The 15,689-nt window shown below is 40.6% G+C and overlaps 2 protein-coding genes across 2 annotated transcripts; both read left to right on the top strand.

Annotated features, from left to right (window-relative positions):
• Positions 1-321: 321 nt before the first annotated feature.
• On the top strand, positions 322-8,240 carry LOC134094282 (B-cadherin-like). Its single transcript, XM_062547759.1, has 10 exons — positions 322-488; positions 2,581-2,709; positions 2,884-3,069; positions 4,371-4,615; positions 5,467-5,609; positions 6,108-6,344; positions 6,649-6,867; positions 7,163-7,299; positions 7,662-7,805; positions 8,008-8,240. Exons 1-10 carry the CDS (start codon positions 330-332, stop codon positions 8,221-8,223), a joined length of 1,815 nt encoding a protein of 604 aa, XP_062403743.1. The 5' UTR covers positions 322-329; the 3' UTR covers positions 8,224-8,240.
• Positions 8,241-9,307: 1,067 nt separating this feature from the next.
• Positions 9,308-13,577, top strand: si:dkey-30c15.13 (uncharacterized protein LOC558731 homolog). The gene is made up of 7 exons (XM_062548028.1): positions 9,308-9,492; positions 11,521-11,694; positions 12,221-12,331; positions 12,730-12,786; positions 12,885-12,986; positions 13,206-13,358; positions 13,524-13,577. Exons 2-7 carry the CDS (start codon positions 11,521-11,523, stop codon positions 13,575-13,577), a joined length of 651 nt encoding a protein of 216 aa, XP_062404012.1. The 5' UTR covers positions 9,308-9,492.
• The last annotated feature ends 2,112 nt before the right edge of the window (positions 13,578-15,689 follow it).

The raw sequence follows: 15,689 nt of genomic DNA, 5'->3' as shown, positions 1-15,689 counted from the left end.
GTCAACAAAGTAACAATATATACAGTGTTGTACATATTGTACTACACATAGTTACAGTGAATGTGTAATTGTTAGAATTTCGGTTACCGGTCTGGATGAGGTGAATTTAAGAATGAATGTGTTGGATTCAGGCGTTGTTTTATGATTATCAGTTATATTTGAATTGATTAACAGTCTTGGTGGAATCCCTTGTTCTTGCATCTTGGAATTGTATATTATGCCTCAAATAAGGTTATATTTTGTTTGTCATGTTATCTTTCTGTGGTTTGACTAAATAGATTGTATAAATGTGTATCTTACAGTAATGTGTTTGCACAGGATTTGAGATCATGCGGGTGAACGCTACAGATGCAGACGAACCAAACAATGACAACTCTGACGTTATGTATGAAATCATCAACCAAGTTCCTCCTTATGAAGGCTTGTTCTTTATCAATCCCGTAAACGGAGGACTCCAGGTCCACAAGGCTGGAATACTGGACCGAGAGGTTTGTGGATGTGTGTCTGTCTGTAAGGTTGTGTGTGTGTGTGTGTGTGTGTGTCTGTCTGTATATTATTTATTTTGTTTAGCATAATACATGCTGAACAAAATAATAAAATATGACAGATTTTCTCAGTTGCTTTGGTGCATTTCTTGCATCCTGATTAACATTTGCATAACTAGTCAAGTCAAGTCACTTTTATTTATATAGCACATTTAAATACAACAGAGGTTGACCCAAAGCGCTTTACAACTGAAGAAGTCAGAAATTGGGCAGGACATTTGACAAAAGGGGGCCCAAGAATACACAGGTCTTGACTAAATAATTCATAAAATAAGTAAAAAGAAATAAGAGCAACATAGAATAAAACAGGTAAAATGGAATAAAACAAGAATAAAACAGGAAAAATGGAATAAAACAAGAAAATAAGAGTATACAAAAATAAGAGCAAGGTTAAGAGCAAATAAATGAAATAAGATTAAAATAAATAAAAAGATAAAAAGATAAAAAATAAAATGAAAAGCAGTAGGGAATATGGGAGGGAGTTAAGGGTTATTAAAAGCAAGAGTGAAAAGGTATGTCTTTAAGTTGGACTTAAAGCTGGCAAGGGTGGTAGAGGATTTAATATGAGGTGGAAGGGGATTCCACAGGTTTGGGCCAGCAACAGAGAACGCCCGGTCACCTCTCGTTTTAAGACGAGTACGGGGGACAGATAGGAGCTGTTTAGTAGATGACCGGGTCGACCTGGGGGTGGAGTGCAGGGAAAGCATGCCTGCAATATAAGGGGGGGCTAAGCCATTAAGAGCTTTAAAAACAAAAAGTAAAATCTTAAAATCAATTCTAAATTTGACAGGAAGCCAGTGCAGCTGAGCCAGGACTGGTGTGATATGCTCTCTCTTATAAGAGATAATTTGTGCAAACTGCACTACACTGTAAAATTCCCAGCAAAATCATGGCAAATCATAAATGAATGTCTATGACTACGTACTGTACGCCAAGGGAAAAGAAGTGCGAGATTTTGCCAAATTTGGTTTTTACTCATTTTGAATAGGACTAAACTGTTCGCCAAAGGCTATTTGGTCCCAGCCTGATAATAAACAAAAGTAGGCTCTGATTTAGCCTAGTCTACTGTATGACTTCAACGAGGTGATCTTTATCGTTCTGTAGTTTACAGTACAGTATGTATCACACTGCCGCAATGCTACAGTGGACAGTACTGCCACCTTGTGGCGATAAGTTGGGTGAATCACGTAAAGCATGAGTGAAATGGTCACTTCTAAATGGGGCCCACTGTACTTGACAGATTGCATATGACTAGTTCAACACTTTTGCACATAATGACAATGAGTTAATGCCTAAATGTTTTTGGGGGACTATTCGATTTAATCGCACCTTTCTTCAGGTGATATGTTATGAACTGCACCAGATTTAATGTGTATGATGAACCTGACATCCTCTGAGTATGCCAAGTTTTGTGGAATTTCGTCCATGGGGGGCTGTAACATAAATGAAATTCAGTCAGGACCTATGTCTCCAAGATAGCATTATACTATTGCATGATATTCATTGTGGCGGTATGCTCTGTTTTGTTCTTCCATTTACATTTAGTGACTGTATATCCATCGGCCTGTAGATGGTGCTGTTAAGTGAAGGGTAGCTGGTTCAGGATGATACTCTCTCTCTTTCGCTCTCTCTCACACACACACACACACACTGACATCTTCATGCACACATACACGCACATGCACACACACAGACACGCAAGCACACACACACACACACACTCAGATGCACACTCTCATTTAAATACACGAGCTGTAAGAGTAGGATCTATATGCAGACAAGTTGACAAGCGTCATTAATTTTTGCTGAGAAAATGTGCAGAACTGAGCAGCAGTCATATTTTGTACCGCCATGCGGTACATCTAGTTTCTTTTCTGATTTGAGAAATGCACCAAAGTAGCTGAGAAAACTGTATTACAATATTGCAATAGAAAGCTATAACATATTGTACTATATGTCAACATTTCATGATGTTACGGTGCTGAAAAAAGTTAATGTGTGGTTCAGATGTGTGGTTGGTGTTATTTCTGTTTAGACCAACAACCTCTACAAGCTCACCATCCAGGCTGCAGACTATAAAGGCGAGGGTCGAGCTTCTAGCTGCACTGTTCTTGTCACCATCACAGACAGCAATGACAATGCACCACAGTTTAAACCGGCCGAGGTGAGTGGGGAAGATCAATCAATCAGCCTTGGTAAGTTGGATCAATCAATCTTGTATTAAAAAGTGCAATCTGTAATTTCCCTCTCTGTGTGTGTGTGTGTGTGTGTGTGTGTGTGTGTGTGTGTGTGTGTGTGTGTGTGTGTGTGTGTGTGTGTTTAACCTTTCTACCCACAGTACAATGCGAGAGTGCCAGAGAACACTGCTGATGTGGAGGTGGTGAGGGTGATGGCGACGGATGCTGATGAACCTAATACACCCAACTGGAACACCAAGTACTCCATTCTTAGTGGCAATGACGGCAACTTCTTCAGCATCAGCACCGGCACCAGTAAAGAACAGGGCATCATCAAAACAGTCAAGGTAACCATGGTAACTCTCTCTTATAGAATACACATCCCACCTCAGTATCCCATTTTTGGAAGAGTGGCAATGGGGATACGGGTGTAAATGTACTATATGTATGTTTGTATGTTTTTGTTGAATGTTGTGTTTGTATTGCTGTATATCTATCTATTTATCTATCTATGTATGTTGTATGGGTGTAAGCCTATATTGCCTGCAGGTTAGAATCTGATCATTTGTTTTGATATATATATACTGGGAATACAATGTAATATCTGAAAAGCAAATAAAAATAATTCTAAAAAAAAAAAAAGCTATCTGGGCCCGTATTCACAAAGAATGTTAAGGCTAAAAGTAGCTCCTAACTGGCGAATTTAGGAGAAACTCCAAAAAATAATGGGCGTGTCACTCCTAACTTTAGGACTTTTTTCATTATAAGTTTTTCACAAAGCATAAGCCTAAAAGTAGCTCCTAAGTCTAGGACAGCTTAAAAGAACTCGAGAGGACTTCTAACTCACTAAGACCTATTCACAAACCGCTTTTAGTGGCATTTCACGTCGGGATGTTTTGAAATGAACGTGCGGTTACAGGAGCTGTCATGCAAGGGAATAATTGTGCATTGCAACTAAGGATGCAAATGCAATAATGCCACCGATAACCAAAATCACCATTGCATGTAAACTAAATGTAACGTCTCATGGTGCCTAAATTAAACAATCTCCTCTTTGCAAATGTAGGCTACGTGTTTTCATACATATTAATTTAAAATGTTGCAATGTTGCAAATATAGGCTACTGCTCCAGTCCATAGTGTTTCTTTATGCCTAGGCTATTTGCTTTACTATTAATTTAGGCTGCCTATTTATTCATCATCTTCAATCCTTCACAGTCCGACATAGCGCGCACATTCTCACCAGCTATGGCCTGACACCTGTCACTCAACTCGTCATCGTAGGGGACGGTTTTAGCCATCATTCCCATGTTATAATCATCAGCCAATCAAGGTGGTCACTTTAATGAAGCTTGTGCATGACTAATGACGTCAACCATAGCAACAGAGTTGTCCTTTCTCCTTACTAAAAGTAGGTCTGAGAGGCTTTGTGAATAACTTTTAAGGGAAAACTCCTAGCTAAAATCTTTTAGCGCGATTTAGGGGTACTCTTAGTGGTAAGATAAAATGCTTTGTGAATATGGGCCCGGATGAGCAAACTTTTGAACAATAAATGTTGAACTTGAACACTTGCTTTGCACATTTTTATAGGATCAAGAACAAATTCAGCTGCTTGACAAGTCTTCTTCTTATCTTTCATTATTTCTCAGGGTCTTGACTTTGAGCAGAACCGGAAATATACTCTAGTTATTTCCGTGGAAAATGAGGCTCCTTTTGTGGCTCCCTTGCCCACAGCCACCGCTACCGTCATAATCCACGTGGATGACCTGAATGAAGCACCCATATTTGAACCTGTGCAGAAACGGGTTAAGAAACCCGAGGACCTGTCAGTAGGCAGTGAGATAGTGTACTACACAGCGACGGATCCAGATGTGGAAATGAAGCAAACCATTTCGTAAGTATTACAGCTCAGAAACAGAACATTACAAACTATTATGACAAGCACAACCCCCATACACGTACAGTATAATACATACCAAAAACCAGCACTGTAAAGCAATAGTATATAAACAGTGCTGAAAGCCACCCAGCCAGTCGTACTGTATCTATGTAGAACCTTGTGGACATACAGTATGTGAGATCAGTGCCAGATTAGGAGTGGATTAGAAGCAGATCAAGATCAACAGAAATCATGACCAAATTAGGACCAGGGCCCAGTTTCCCAAAAGAAGTGTTTTAACGGTCAATGTTTCATTTTATAACATTGCAATTATGTTTTAATATTCTGTAATAATGCTTTTCATGGCTGTAATCTGATAGGACAGTGGAGAGAGTGTCAGAAAGCAAGTGGGAGAGAGAGATAGGATTGGGTCAGTCCCCATAGGCACATAGACCCTGTTATGGTATGGGCACTGTAGTCAGCCATTAGGAATGACCTGGGCTAGCTAAGTGCTATCAAAGTAGCGCCGCATGCCAGAGCCAGTGAATGCATGCATTGAAACGTGAGAGGTATGTATCAACTCATTTTAGTTAAGGGAATAACATAGTTTAATATGAAAAAACGGTGAAGTGTTCCTTTAAGTAACGAGTTTCAGGAAATGGTCCGAAAATTACCGTATAAGACGTTCATAAGATGGACCTCATGAACTACTTAGGCTTACGATACTTCCAGGAAACTGGGCCTAGGTCATGACCAGATTGATTGCTGAGTCAGCTGTTATGGGAATGTACATGTGTACAGTAAGTGTGAGAGAGGTCCTCCCTCTCTGGAGGAGGTTGTTCCTGCCTGACATCTGTGTGTCTCAGGTACCGAGTGGGGGAGGATCCGGGTGGATGGCTAGCCATAGACCCCTCAAATGGCCGCATCACGGTGAAGAGCCCCTTGGACAGAGAGTCAGACTTTATGAAAAACAAGCAATATAGAGCCACTATTTACGCCATTGACCAAGGTATGGTGAGGAACACAGACACAGACAGGCACACATTCTGAAGCACTGACTGCTCTGACACTGACGACTGACTGACTGACACACATGCACACACACACACACACACACAGACACACACACACACACACAGAGACAGACAGACAGACAGACAGACAGACAGACAGACAGACAGACAGACAGACAGACAGACAGACAGACACACACACACACACACACACAGTCATCTGACAGAGAGACACACTGAGGCAGAGTTACATAACTATCTCAAATAATGCACTGTTCAAATTCAAAATTCAACTGTACTTAACTGCAGTCACTGAGAAAAGTATAATTAAGTTACATTTACTTCTCAAAACCGTGGTAGTTACAGATTAAATCCAAAGTTTCTTCAATTTCTTCCTAGCATTCCAATCAAAATGTAATCAGAAAGTAAAGTTACATTGCTTTGATGAATTAATAGAAATACTCACTCAATACTCACTTTGCCCTTCCCCGCAGCGGAAGACAGCAGCCACATCCCAGCAACTGGTACAGGCACACTGCTGATAGAGCTGGATGATGTGAATGACAATGCCCCTGTCATCCATGAGAGAGAGATAATCATGTGCAATGATAAGCCTGTGCCTGCCTTGCTCACCGTCACAGACCAAGATGGACCTGGCTTCACCAACCCCTTTAGGGTGGTGCTCAACGACAGCCTCCGCACCCAGTGGCGCGCCGAGATGAACAGCACTAGTGAGGAGGGGACAAAGGGAGGATGTGTGTGTGTGTGTGTGTGTGTGTGTGTGTGTGTGTGTGTGTGTGTGTGTGTGTGTGTGTGTGTGTGTGTGTGTGTGTGTGTGTGTGTGTGTGTGTGTGTGTGTGTGTGTGTGTGTGTGTGTGTGTGTGTGTGTGTGTGTGTGTGTGTGTGTGTGAGGGGCCAGATGATATGAAATAAAGGTTTATAGGTGATGGTACATACTGTAGACTATTTTATTCATCCAGTCTCTGTTCTAGCCTCTGCTGAACCTGTATCTAAATTCCGGTTTTGTGTTTTAAGAGACTGGAATTCTGCTCTCCATGAGAAGTCCTCAGAGGAAAGGTCTCTACGACATCATGCTGACGGTCTACGACAATCAGGGCTTGGGTCAGGTGAACACACTCGAAGTCAAAGTGTGTGACTGCACAGGAAGTGACATATTCTGCAGTGACATCCGAGTCGCATCATTTGGCCTGCCAGGGATCATGGGTATTCTGGGTGGCATCCTCTTCTTACTCCGTAAGGGGACATCCTTTTCTATGCTCAAGACTGTATAATTGTTTACTCTTTAGTGAGTTAGGTAATGTTGTGATAATGTGTATTTAGTGCACTAGTGTGTATTTAGTGTACCAGTGTGTGTTTAGGGTATTAGTGTGTTAATTGTTCTAGTGTGTGTTTATTGTATTATAGTGTGTTTATTGGAGTAGTGTATTGTTTGGTGTACGAGTGTGTGTTTATTGTATTAGTGTTTGTTTAGTGTACTAGTGTGTGTTTAGTGTAGCGTACTAGAGTGTGTTTGACGTTCCTCCTGCAGTGGTGTTGCTGCTGTTGATGCTGCTGGTGAGGAGGAGGAGGGGAGGGAAGAAGGACATTCTGGACGGAGCTCTGAATGATGACGTCAGAGACGAACTCTTGTACTACGACGAGGAGGGCGGTGGAGAAGAGGACAGGGTGAGGCAGTGGCAGTGGCAACACAGCCATGAAAACACATACAGATCATTGAAATAACAAAGCTTGGGAGCAACAAAGCATGGGAATCATTATGTAAGGATAATTATGTAATGGATAATGTATACAACGGCAGTCATTGTCGGGAAATACGTCCCGACAGGGCGAACCGGACCCCAACGCTCTGCAGAGGGGTCTTGTTATAGCCTGAAGGGACCTATAGTATGTAGACCTACTGTTGTATAGTAGACCTATAGTATATGAACCTTTAGTATGCAGAATGTAATGTAAAATGTAGTATAAGATAATGGTGTATTGTATGATACTTTAAGAAATGTATCCCCCTTCCTCCCTTGCTCCCTCAGGAGTATGACCTGAGCCAGCTCCACCGGGGTCTGGACAACAAACCTCAGGTCTACCGAGACGATGTCGCCCCAACTCTCACTGCTGCCGCCCCTGTGTATCGCCGGCCCACCAACCCTGAAGATATCGGCAACTTCATCTTTGAGGTTAGCTGGTTCTAAAGCTGGTTCTGCAGTGAAGTTGAATGAATGAAGCATGTGCTGTTATCTTGTAGTAGAATGGGACAAAATTCCCAACGGGGTGTCTGGATAAGTAGATGACCTTGAGATGGAGAATGTGTTTACATTGGTTAGCATATCGTGTTCTATCGTATGTTGACATTGATGTTGTGTCTGTCCTCTCCCCCAGAACCTGGCAGCCGCAGACGGCGACGCAACAGCACCCCCCTTTGACTCGCTGCTGGTGTTTGACTACGAGGGAGCGGACTCCATCTGCACCTCTCTCAGCAGCCTGCAGTCCGGCAGCTCGGACAGAGACCAGGACTACGAGCACCTGCAGCAGTGGGGCCCGCGCTTCAGGAAGCTCGCCGACATGTACGGAGGGGGCGAGGATGACGAGCTATGAGCACGTCACTAAGCCTGACCGGGGTTGGGGTGGGGTGGGGTGGGGGGCCATTATGTTGTGTTGCTGTGTACTGGGAAATACTTTACCTTAGCTTTTTATCACAACACTGACATAGCTGTCATGATTACAACAACTAAAGCAACATTTCTGAGGTATGTTTTTTATGGGAAAATAGTTTTGGTGTCATCTTCAAATCAATTTTGATGGCATACAGTCACAGTGAAGCACTGGTAAACATTCACCAGCTGCCCCCATATGTACTGAGTAGTCCTGTGGTTCTGGACAGGATGGGAGAAGTCCAAGAAACATTTATATAGTGTGACATTGCCTATATCACCAAAAGACACCAGTTAGCATGCTAGCAAGCTTTTAGAAGTCCCAGTTACAGTTTATGGTGTTGTCTTCTAAGTAATTCGAACTGCTTTCAAAAACAATACCATAATAATGTTGATGCAGTGCCTGTATTTGCTGTGTATTGATAAGTAGCCTACAGTAAAGATTGTGTCATGTAAATGTATCACTGTATATTGTATTTCCCATGCTATATTCCTGAAATTGCTGTGTTAGATACATGATAGGATGATAAGTGTATTTCTTTATGTTTGTGTGTGTCAGATCTGGCTTTAAGATGATAATGTCATGCTTTAATCTTTCAAGCTTTAATCAGAGGGAATTGTTTTGACAATGAGGAAGTGAATAGTATTTGAATTGATGTATATGTTTTTAGATCATTCTTTTTTATGCATAGGCCCAATGATAAGTATGTGTCATATGGAAAGATATAAGAAATTATGAGAAACTTTTTTTACTTTTACATTTGAGTTGTTTGAAATTCCAAAGGAAAAAGTGTCGCCATAGCATTGATATTTCACAATGCACTGCTTTTAGTGCAGCACCATCATGTGTCAAATAAATATAATTACAACATCTCTTCCTGCTGTGTGTATTCGAGGTAACTGAGTCATATCAGATCTCCACAGCTTCTTGCCAACCTCAAAGGACTTTTGCTTTGAACTCGTCAATCTATCACTGAGTAGGCGCCATCAAACTCAGACGCCCGGCTGAACTTTGACCCCAGGGAAGTTTGCCGCATGAAGACGGAAGAGAGAGACCTGAGAAAGGAGTGTCAGCTCAGTGCTGGTCTATTCTTGTTTGCTGTAGTTTTATAGAGGTTTTGGGGATTATTGATAATTCTCCATGGCTCTTACTAAGGAGTGAGACAGAGTTACTAAGAAGCTGCATGTGGATCTACCGTTAACAGACACAAAGGTGAGGCTTCTTAACCCATACGGTGTACAAACACCATTATGGTAGCCTACTGGAAGGAACACTCTAAAGGGAATGCTTTCACTATTACAGTATGTCAGTATGCTTTTATTCTTCTGCGTGTGGTAATTTCTGTCAGTGTGTTGGTGATTGTGTGTATGTGTGTTTAATGTGTTTATTTCTTGCTTTTATATGTGAATGCATGCATCTGTGTGTGTCCTTTTGTTGTATGGGCTGGCAATAATCTGAGTACTGATAAGCGCTGTAAGAACAATAGAATTGTTAGAGCTGAAATGGCCATTGCGTCTGACCTGCCCTGGGTGTTCACTCTTCATTGGAGCAAGCTACTTAGACTAAAGAGGTTTCAATTTGAATTTCAATTGCTTATCTGATGTCTGATGTTTTTAATGCTTCATAGCTTTTTGTTCACTGTATTTTAGTTTAGTTTATTAGGATCCCCATTAGCTGGGCGCAAACCCAGCTATTCTTCCTGGGGTCCAACAATAAAATCACACACAGTTAAAAGTTCTACACGAATCTGTACATTCATTTAAGCACCATACATTGAAAAGAAAGAAAGAAAAAAACAAACAAAAAAACATTTAATATAAACATAAACATAAATTACTATAATAATGGTTTAAGACCTTGTGACAAACATCTCTACCTCTGCACTAACCTAGTTTATATATGATAGGCTCAGATGTTTTTTCACCTGTTTTTTAAAAACCACTTTACTATTCAATATAGTTAATTTGGTTGGCAAATTGTTCCATGCTTTAATTGATCTATATTCAACAGTGCGTAGAAATGCATTCGTATTGCTCTTTGGGATGCTCAGTCTCCCTGCTGTTGCATGCCTTGTGTTATATGTATGAATATCACAACTTTTACAGAGGAGATTATAGCGATTTAATGGCATTTTGTTGTGTAAAACTGCCCAAGTTGATGTTAGTAAAGAGACGTGAAGCCTTTCCTCCACTCTCAACCACTGTAAAATGGAATGCATGTAAGTGATATTTGTTGTGTAGGAACATTTAAGAACAAGACGTGCTGCCTTGTTTTGGACTCGCTGAAGTTTAGCAAGGTGATCTTTGTTGGCATTTGACCACACAATAGTACAGTACTCCATCTGTGCTAAAACCAAAAAGCATACAATCCTTTTCCGTAGTTCTTGAGTGAGAAACTGGCCACCATGCCTGAGTAGTGCCAAGCCACTACTCATTTTCTTAACCATGTGGTCAATCTGTTTAGACCAGGACAGTCTGCAATCTATGATGACTCCAAGTAGCTTTACTTCCTTTACCTGTTCAATTTGTTCTTTGTTAATACACAGATTAAGTGCTGGGTCATGACTCAATGAGTGACTAGAGCCAAAAACAATACTTTTGGTTTTAGATATATTGAGAACGAGTTTGTTTTGTTTTACCCATCTTTCTATTGTTCCTAGCACCTTGTTCAAAACTTGTGTCAGTTCAGCTGATGTTTTTGCAGATGTATAAATAGAAGTATCATCTGCATACATTACAACTTTTGCATTTTGTATCGCTGAAGGTAAATCATTTGTGAAAATAGAGTACAACAAAGGTCCCAAACAGCTGCCTTGCGGCACCCCACAGTCTACATTCACACTGCTTGAGAAACTACCATTAAAATATACCTTTTGGGATCTATTTGTCAGATAGCTATTTAACCAATTTAGTGCTGACTGTTTAAAACCATATCTCTCAAACTTTTGAAGTAACAGTAACAGTATTTGAAGTCAATATCTTTAACTGGATCTCATAGGAACATTAAACAAGAGAAGTATGCGAATGAACAGATACCCAAAGCATACTGTAATGTGCCATTGACACAGTGTATTTGGGCTCTCAAAAAATACAAATAAAATACTGTAACTACTATAAGTGTCCAAAAAGTCATGGAAAGTAAGTAACAAATAGAGTGAAGTAAAGTAGTTGAACAGAATATAAGATATGGCTGGAGAAAAGTTTCTGACATATTTGATTTGACCACTTCCTGTGATCCCAGATGACCCAGAACATGTTTCAGGAAGGCCTCTATCAGGTGTTCTTTAAGGAACAGCCACGCCCCAAGCCCCGCACCCGCCCCCTGCTGACAAGCTCCAATCAGACTGAGGTGAAGGAGATACGATTGGCCCGCTGGTTTGGAGCCATAGTTAATGTCCGCCTCCTCATATCTGGGGTGAGAGATACTTTTGTAATACTAAGTCAATTGCTCTGATTTTCTCCAGAAGATCTGTAAAATAGTACCATATGTTTTCAGTTTGCTGTGTCTGAATGTATGTAAAATACTATTTTAAAGGGATCTAGAAGGGTTAATCTGTAGTATTAAACAGGCAACATTATGTACAGTAAATTATACATTTGAAAAAATATTGGATTACATAAAACCCAATGATGTTATTAAATTTTACATCAGCATAATACAGCATAATACATATACAGCATTTGTAAGTATTGTCTAAGTAGTTGAGATGCACGTTCTCTTAATGTCATTGAATACTGTCTGTACAAGAACAACCCCAAAAGCAATCTAGTTTGAGTTGCTGAACATGGGGGCTCATGAACATGAAACATGATTGCTTTAATCTTAGTTAACCCACCCAGTCTTGCCTTGCGATGACAACTAGTACTTAGTTAAACACACACAGTGTTCCTCTGGGATGACTACCACTGAGGTGCTCTGTGACCTCTGACCCCTGTCTCAGGTGGTGATGCTGCTCGGCGCTGTGGCCTGCATCCTCTCCACCGTCTCCCTCTCCTGCCTCAGTTTCAACTGCTCCATCTCCACCACCACGCCGCTGGCGGCCAGCTTGTTTGTGAGTGACACAATACACTCATATCCAGTGATGGGCAGTAACGCGTTAGAAGTAACACGTTACTGTAATCCGATTACTTTTTTCAAGTAACGAGTAAAGTAAGGGATTACAATTGCAAAATCAGTAACTGGATTACCGTTACTTTCCTGCAAGCAGGCTGCGTTACTGCGTTACTAAACTGTGATTTTAATTGCTGTGAGACTCTGGTGACAAATATCCATATGCTTAGATTGGTCTTTGCAGCCCATTCCCAAATGGAATAATTTACCTTCACAGGACATTGTAACAGAGGCCTTTACATCAAACATCTGTCAGTACTGTAGTGTATTGTGGAAAAGTTGCTGCTTTAGTGATTTTACAGCTGAGTGAGTGCATTTGTATATATTTTTTTCTTACAGTACATTTTCTGCGGTCTTCTTACTATTGAAATGCAGCGGAAACCAACCAAAATAAAAGTGAGATTCAGTGAGATTTCACCTTATAAGTTAACTGAGTTGATCTGAGTTGTTACAAGTGTTGAGATTCATGGCATGTCTGTGTAACCTGAGCACAGGCGATGATTCTGATGGGCCTCACTGTTCTCTGCCTCCTACTGGGACTGGTGGCTCTTCTCACCTTCACACTCAAACACACCGAATCAGCCACCATCCAGCAGGTGTGTGAGTGTATGTGAATATATATGTCTGTATATAGGCTATATGTACGTGTGTGTTCAGCATACGTGTCTGAATATGCTTTGAGTGTGACTACACCATGTACAGTAGCACATCAAATTCTTCCACAATAGTGTATGTGATTCTAAAGAATGATAAATGTCTCTCACTGTTTCTGTCATCTCTTGTTGTGTCTGCATCATTCCCTATCCCACTCCCAGCCTGCTGCTGGCTTGTATGTGCTGAAGGGCAGCTCCATCCTCTTCCTGCTCCTGTGTCTGTTAGCCTCGCTGTACACACTCTTCCTGACATGGAGGGGTCTGCAGCGCTACAGCGCCTCCTACAGACAGGACTACACCAGTGTACTACAGCAGGTACACAAACAGACCGATCTACGCATGAACGTTGCCTGTATTTTCATAAATACTCTTGTAAAGCATTTGGTTTCATGCTGACATACCTAGGAGCTCCAATTGACACACAGAGCACCCAATGACAAAGAGAGGAAATTCTTGACTTAAAATGACTCTTTATTCCAGGACCCCGATGACACTACGGGCCCACTCTTGGACAGAGATGAATTCAGTCTGTAGAGAAGAAATTTGTACCCATTTGTATAGCTATCTGTCTGTCTCTTGCTCCCTCTTTCTGTGTGTGTGTGTGTGTGTGTATGTGTGTGTGTGTGTGTGTGTGTGTGTGTGTGTGTGTATGTGTGTGTGTGTGTGTGTGTGTGTGTGTGTGTGTGTGTGTGTGTGTGTGTGTGTGTGTGTGTGTGTGTGTGTGTGTGTAGATAGATAGATACTTTATTGATCACTAAGGGGAAATTCAAGTGTGTGTGTGTATGTGAGACAGAGAGACAGATTTTGCATATTTATACGTTTATACATTTCTGTTTGCTTCTTATAGTGTGTATGTATTAGTATTTCTCAGTGCACCAGTTCTTTATTTATTTTTGACTGCCATCAAATTCCCATGCTGTAAGGATGTAGACACTCCTCCAAAAATAGCATTATTTTGGATCATTAAATGTTTTTTTTCTATCGTGATGTCAGTTTTTGTTGACGAGTACAACATGTATACTTCACAGAGCTGGAAGAAGTGACATGCCAGAATCTTTGTCAAATCTATTATTAGTTGTATATAAAATGCATTAAATGATAGCCCTTAGATGGCAGCCGCTTCTTATTAATGTTTTATTTGACGTCCTATGCAAATATTGCATGCACATTTTGAATGTTAATTTTGGTGAAAGAGTGTGTGAAAGACTGAAGAGTGAAAGAGTTTAAAAGTGAAACCAACTTAGGCCTGTGTCCCAACTGAATTCCTTGCAGTTTATGGCAATTAAGGGTGGTGCTAGTCCCCTAAGTCAAACCCCATTAAAAGAAAGAAAACAGTTCACTGAACAGTAGTAGAACATCACATCCTCCTCGTTCAGCTGATGTTTATTTTTTCATTACTTGTTGTCGGTTTAAATTATTTTGATAAACCAAATAAACTACCGGGTAACATCATAGATGTTTTTTCATATAGGTAAGGCAAGGTAGGCCTAAGATACATTTGTTTGTGTAGCTCAGGTTCTAGCACAGTGGCTACTCAAAGTGCTTTACATTGACACAAGCAGTATTAAACAGATATGGAAACCTGGGTTGAATTCACTGTTGTATTCACAACGTGCTCAAATTGCCCGATCAATGGCCCCATCTGCTGGTAAATAAGAGGCTCATTGATTTATTCCATTTTTCCGTCTCGCTGCCCCCTAGCCTGTCACTTCCCTTTGAGTTTGAATAGTCAAATATGTTTATATCATTGAGCAATATCATTGAGCCATACAGCATATAGCCTACTACTTCCCATGATGATGTAGACTATCAGTGGTTTCCATATGGTGCTGTTGAATTATAATGCAAGTAGCCATCTTATGTTTATTTTGTACTTTCCCAATCCCCTCTAAAATGATCAGGTTTTAAAAATCATTATATCTAAAAGGATTATATTTTTCCTTTGCATAATGCTGTGAAAGGCTTTGTTTTCTTTACACTGTAACAATGTCTGTCAACAAGTTTGAAATAGTATGGCACAGTATGTATCCACACGACAGTATTTATGTTTCATTAGAAAGTACTTACGGAGGTAACTGTTTTATTGACAACTTGAAAATCAGAGATGTGAAAGTCCAGCTTCAGAAAGTAGAAGTCCTGCCACACTTTTTTTTCCAACCATTCACTTAATCAGCTGAATCCTTATTACACAACTCTTACTGTAAACCAGGTATCTGCTAATCAGTCAAATCACCTGTGCTAATTGCGCAGGCAGAACCAATACATGGCAGGGCTTTTACTTTCTAAAGCTTTACATCTCTGCACTCTTAGAAAAAAAGTTGCTACTGTAGAACCAAAAATGGTTCTATTGAATGCTTCACATGGCACGTTCATCAAAGGAACCCCTAATGGCCTCCTTACACCAAACAATTTTGACAAGATTTGGGAAAGATTCTTCAATTCTCGTCAAAGTTATTTGGTGTAAGGGGAGCGTTCTTTGAAGCCTGCATGGTTCTATATAGCACCCCGAGAATCATTTTTAAGAGTGACCATGCAGTTTGACTATATCTTGTTCAAGAACAATTGAACAACTTTTCACTTTTCTCAACTTCTCTGATTGCATTTTCACTTTTAGACATAAACTAAGGATTTTAACCAATATACATG

The sequence above is a fragment of the Sardina pilchardus genome, chromosome 10 (assembly GCF_963854185.1).
Source record: "Sardina pilchardus chromosome 10, fSarPil1.1, whole genome shotgun sequence".
NCBI classification, from domain to species: domain Eukaryota; kingdom Metazoa; phylum Chordata; class Actinopteri; order Clupeiformes; family Clupeidae; genus Sardina; species Sardina pilchardus.
This window is presented reverse-complemented; position numbering and strand designations above follow the sequence as displayed.

Excerpts from the sequence above, each read along its gene's own strand:
- LOC134094282 (XM_062547759.1), top strand. The coding sequence starts at position 330 with ATGCGGGTGAACGCTACAGATGCAGACGAACCAAACAATGACAACTCT. Across the intron at positions 5,610-6,107 it reads TATTTACGCCATTGACCAAG|CGGAAGACAGCAGCCACATC; the intron begins GTATGGTGAGGA and ends CCTTCCCCGCAG. Across the intron at positions 6,868-7,162 it reads TGGCATCCTCTTCTTACTCC|TGGTGTTGCTGCTGTTGATG; the intron begins GTAAGGGGACAT and ends TTCCTCCTGCAG.
- si:dkey-30c15.13 (XM_062548028.1), top strand. The coding sequence starts at position 11,521 with ATGACCCAGAACATGTTTCAGGAAGGCCTCTATCAGGTGTTCTTTAAG. Across the intron at positions 11,695-12,220 it reads TCCGCCTCCTCATATCTGGG|GTGGTGATGCTGCTCGGCGC; the intron begins GTGAGAGATACT and ends CCCCTGTCTCAG. Across the intron at positions 12,987-13,205 it reads AATCAGCCACCATCCAGCAG|CCTGCTGCTGGCTTGTATGT; the intron begins GTGTGTGAGTGT and ends TCCCACTCCCAG.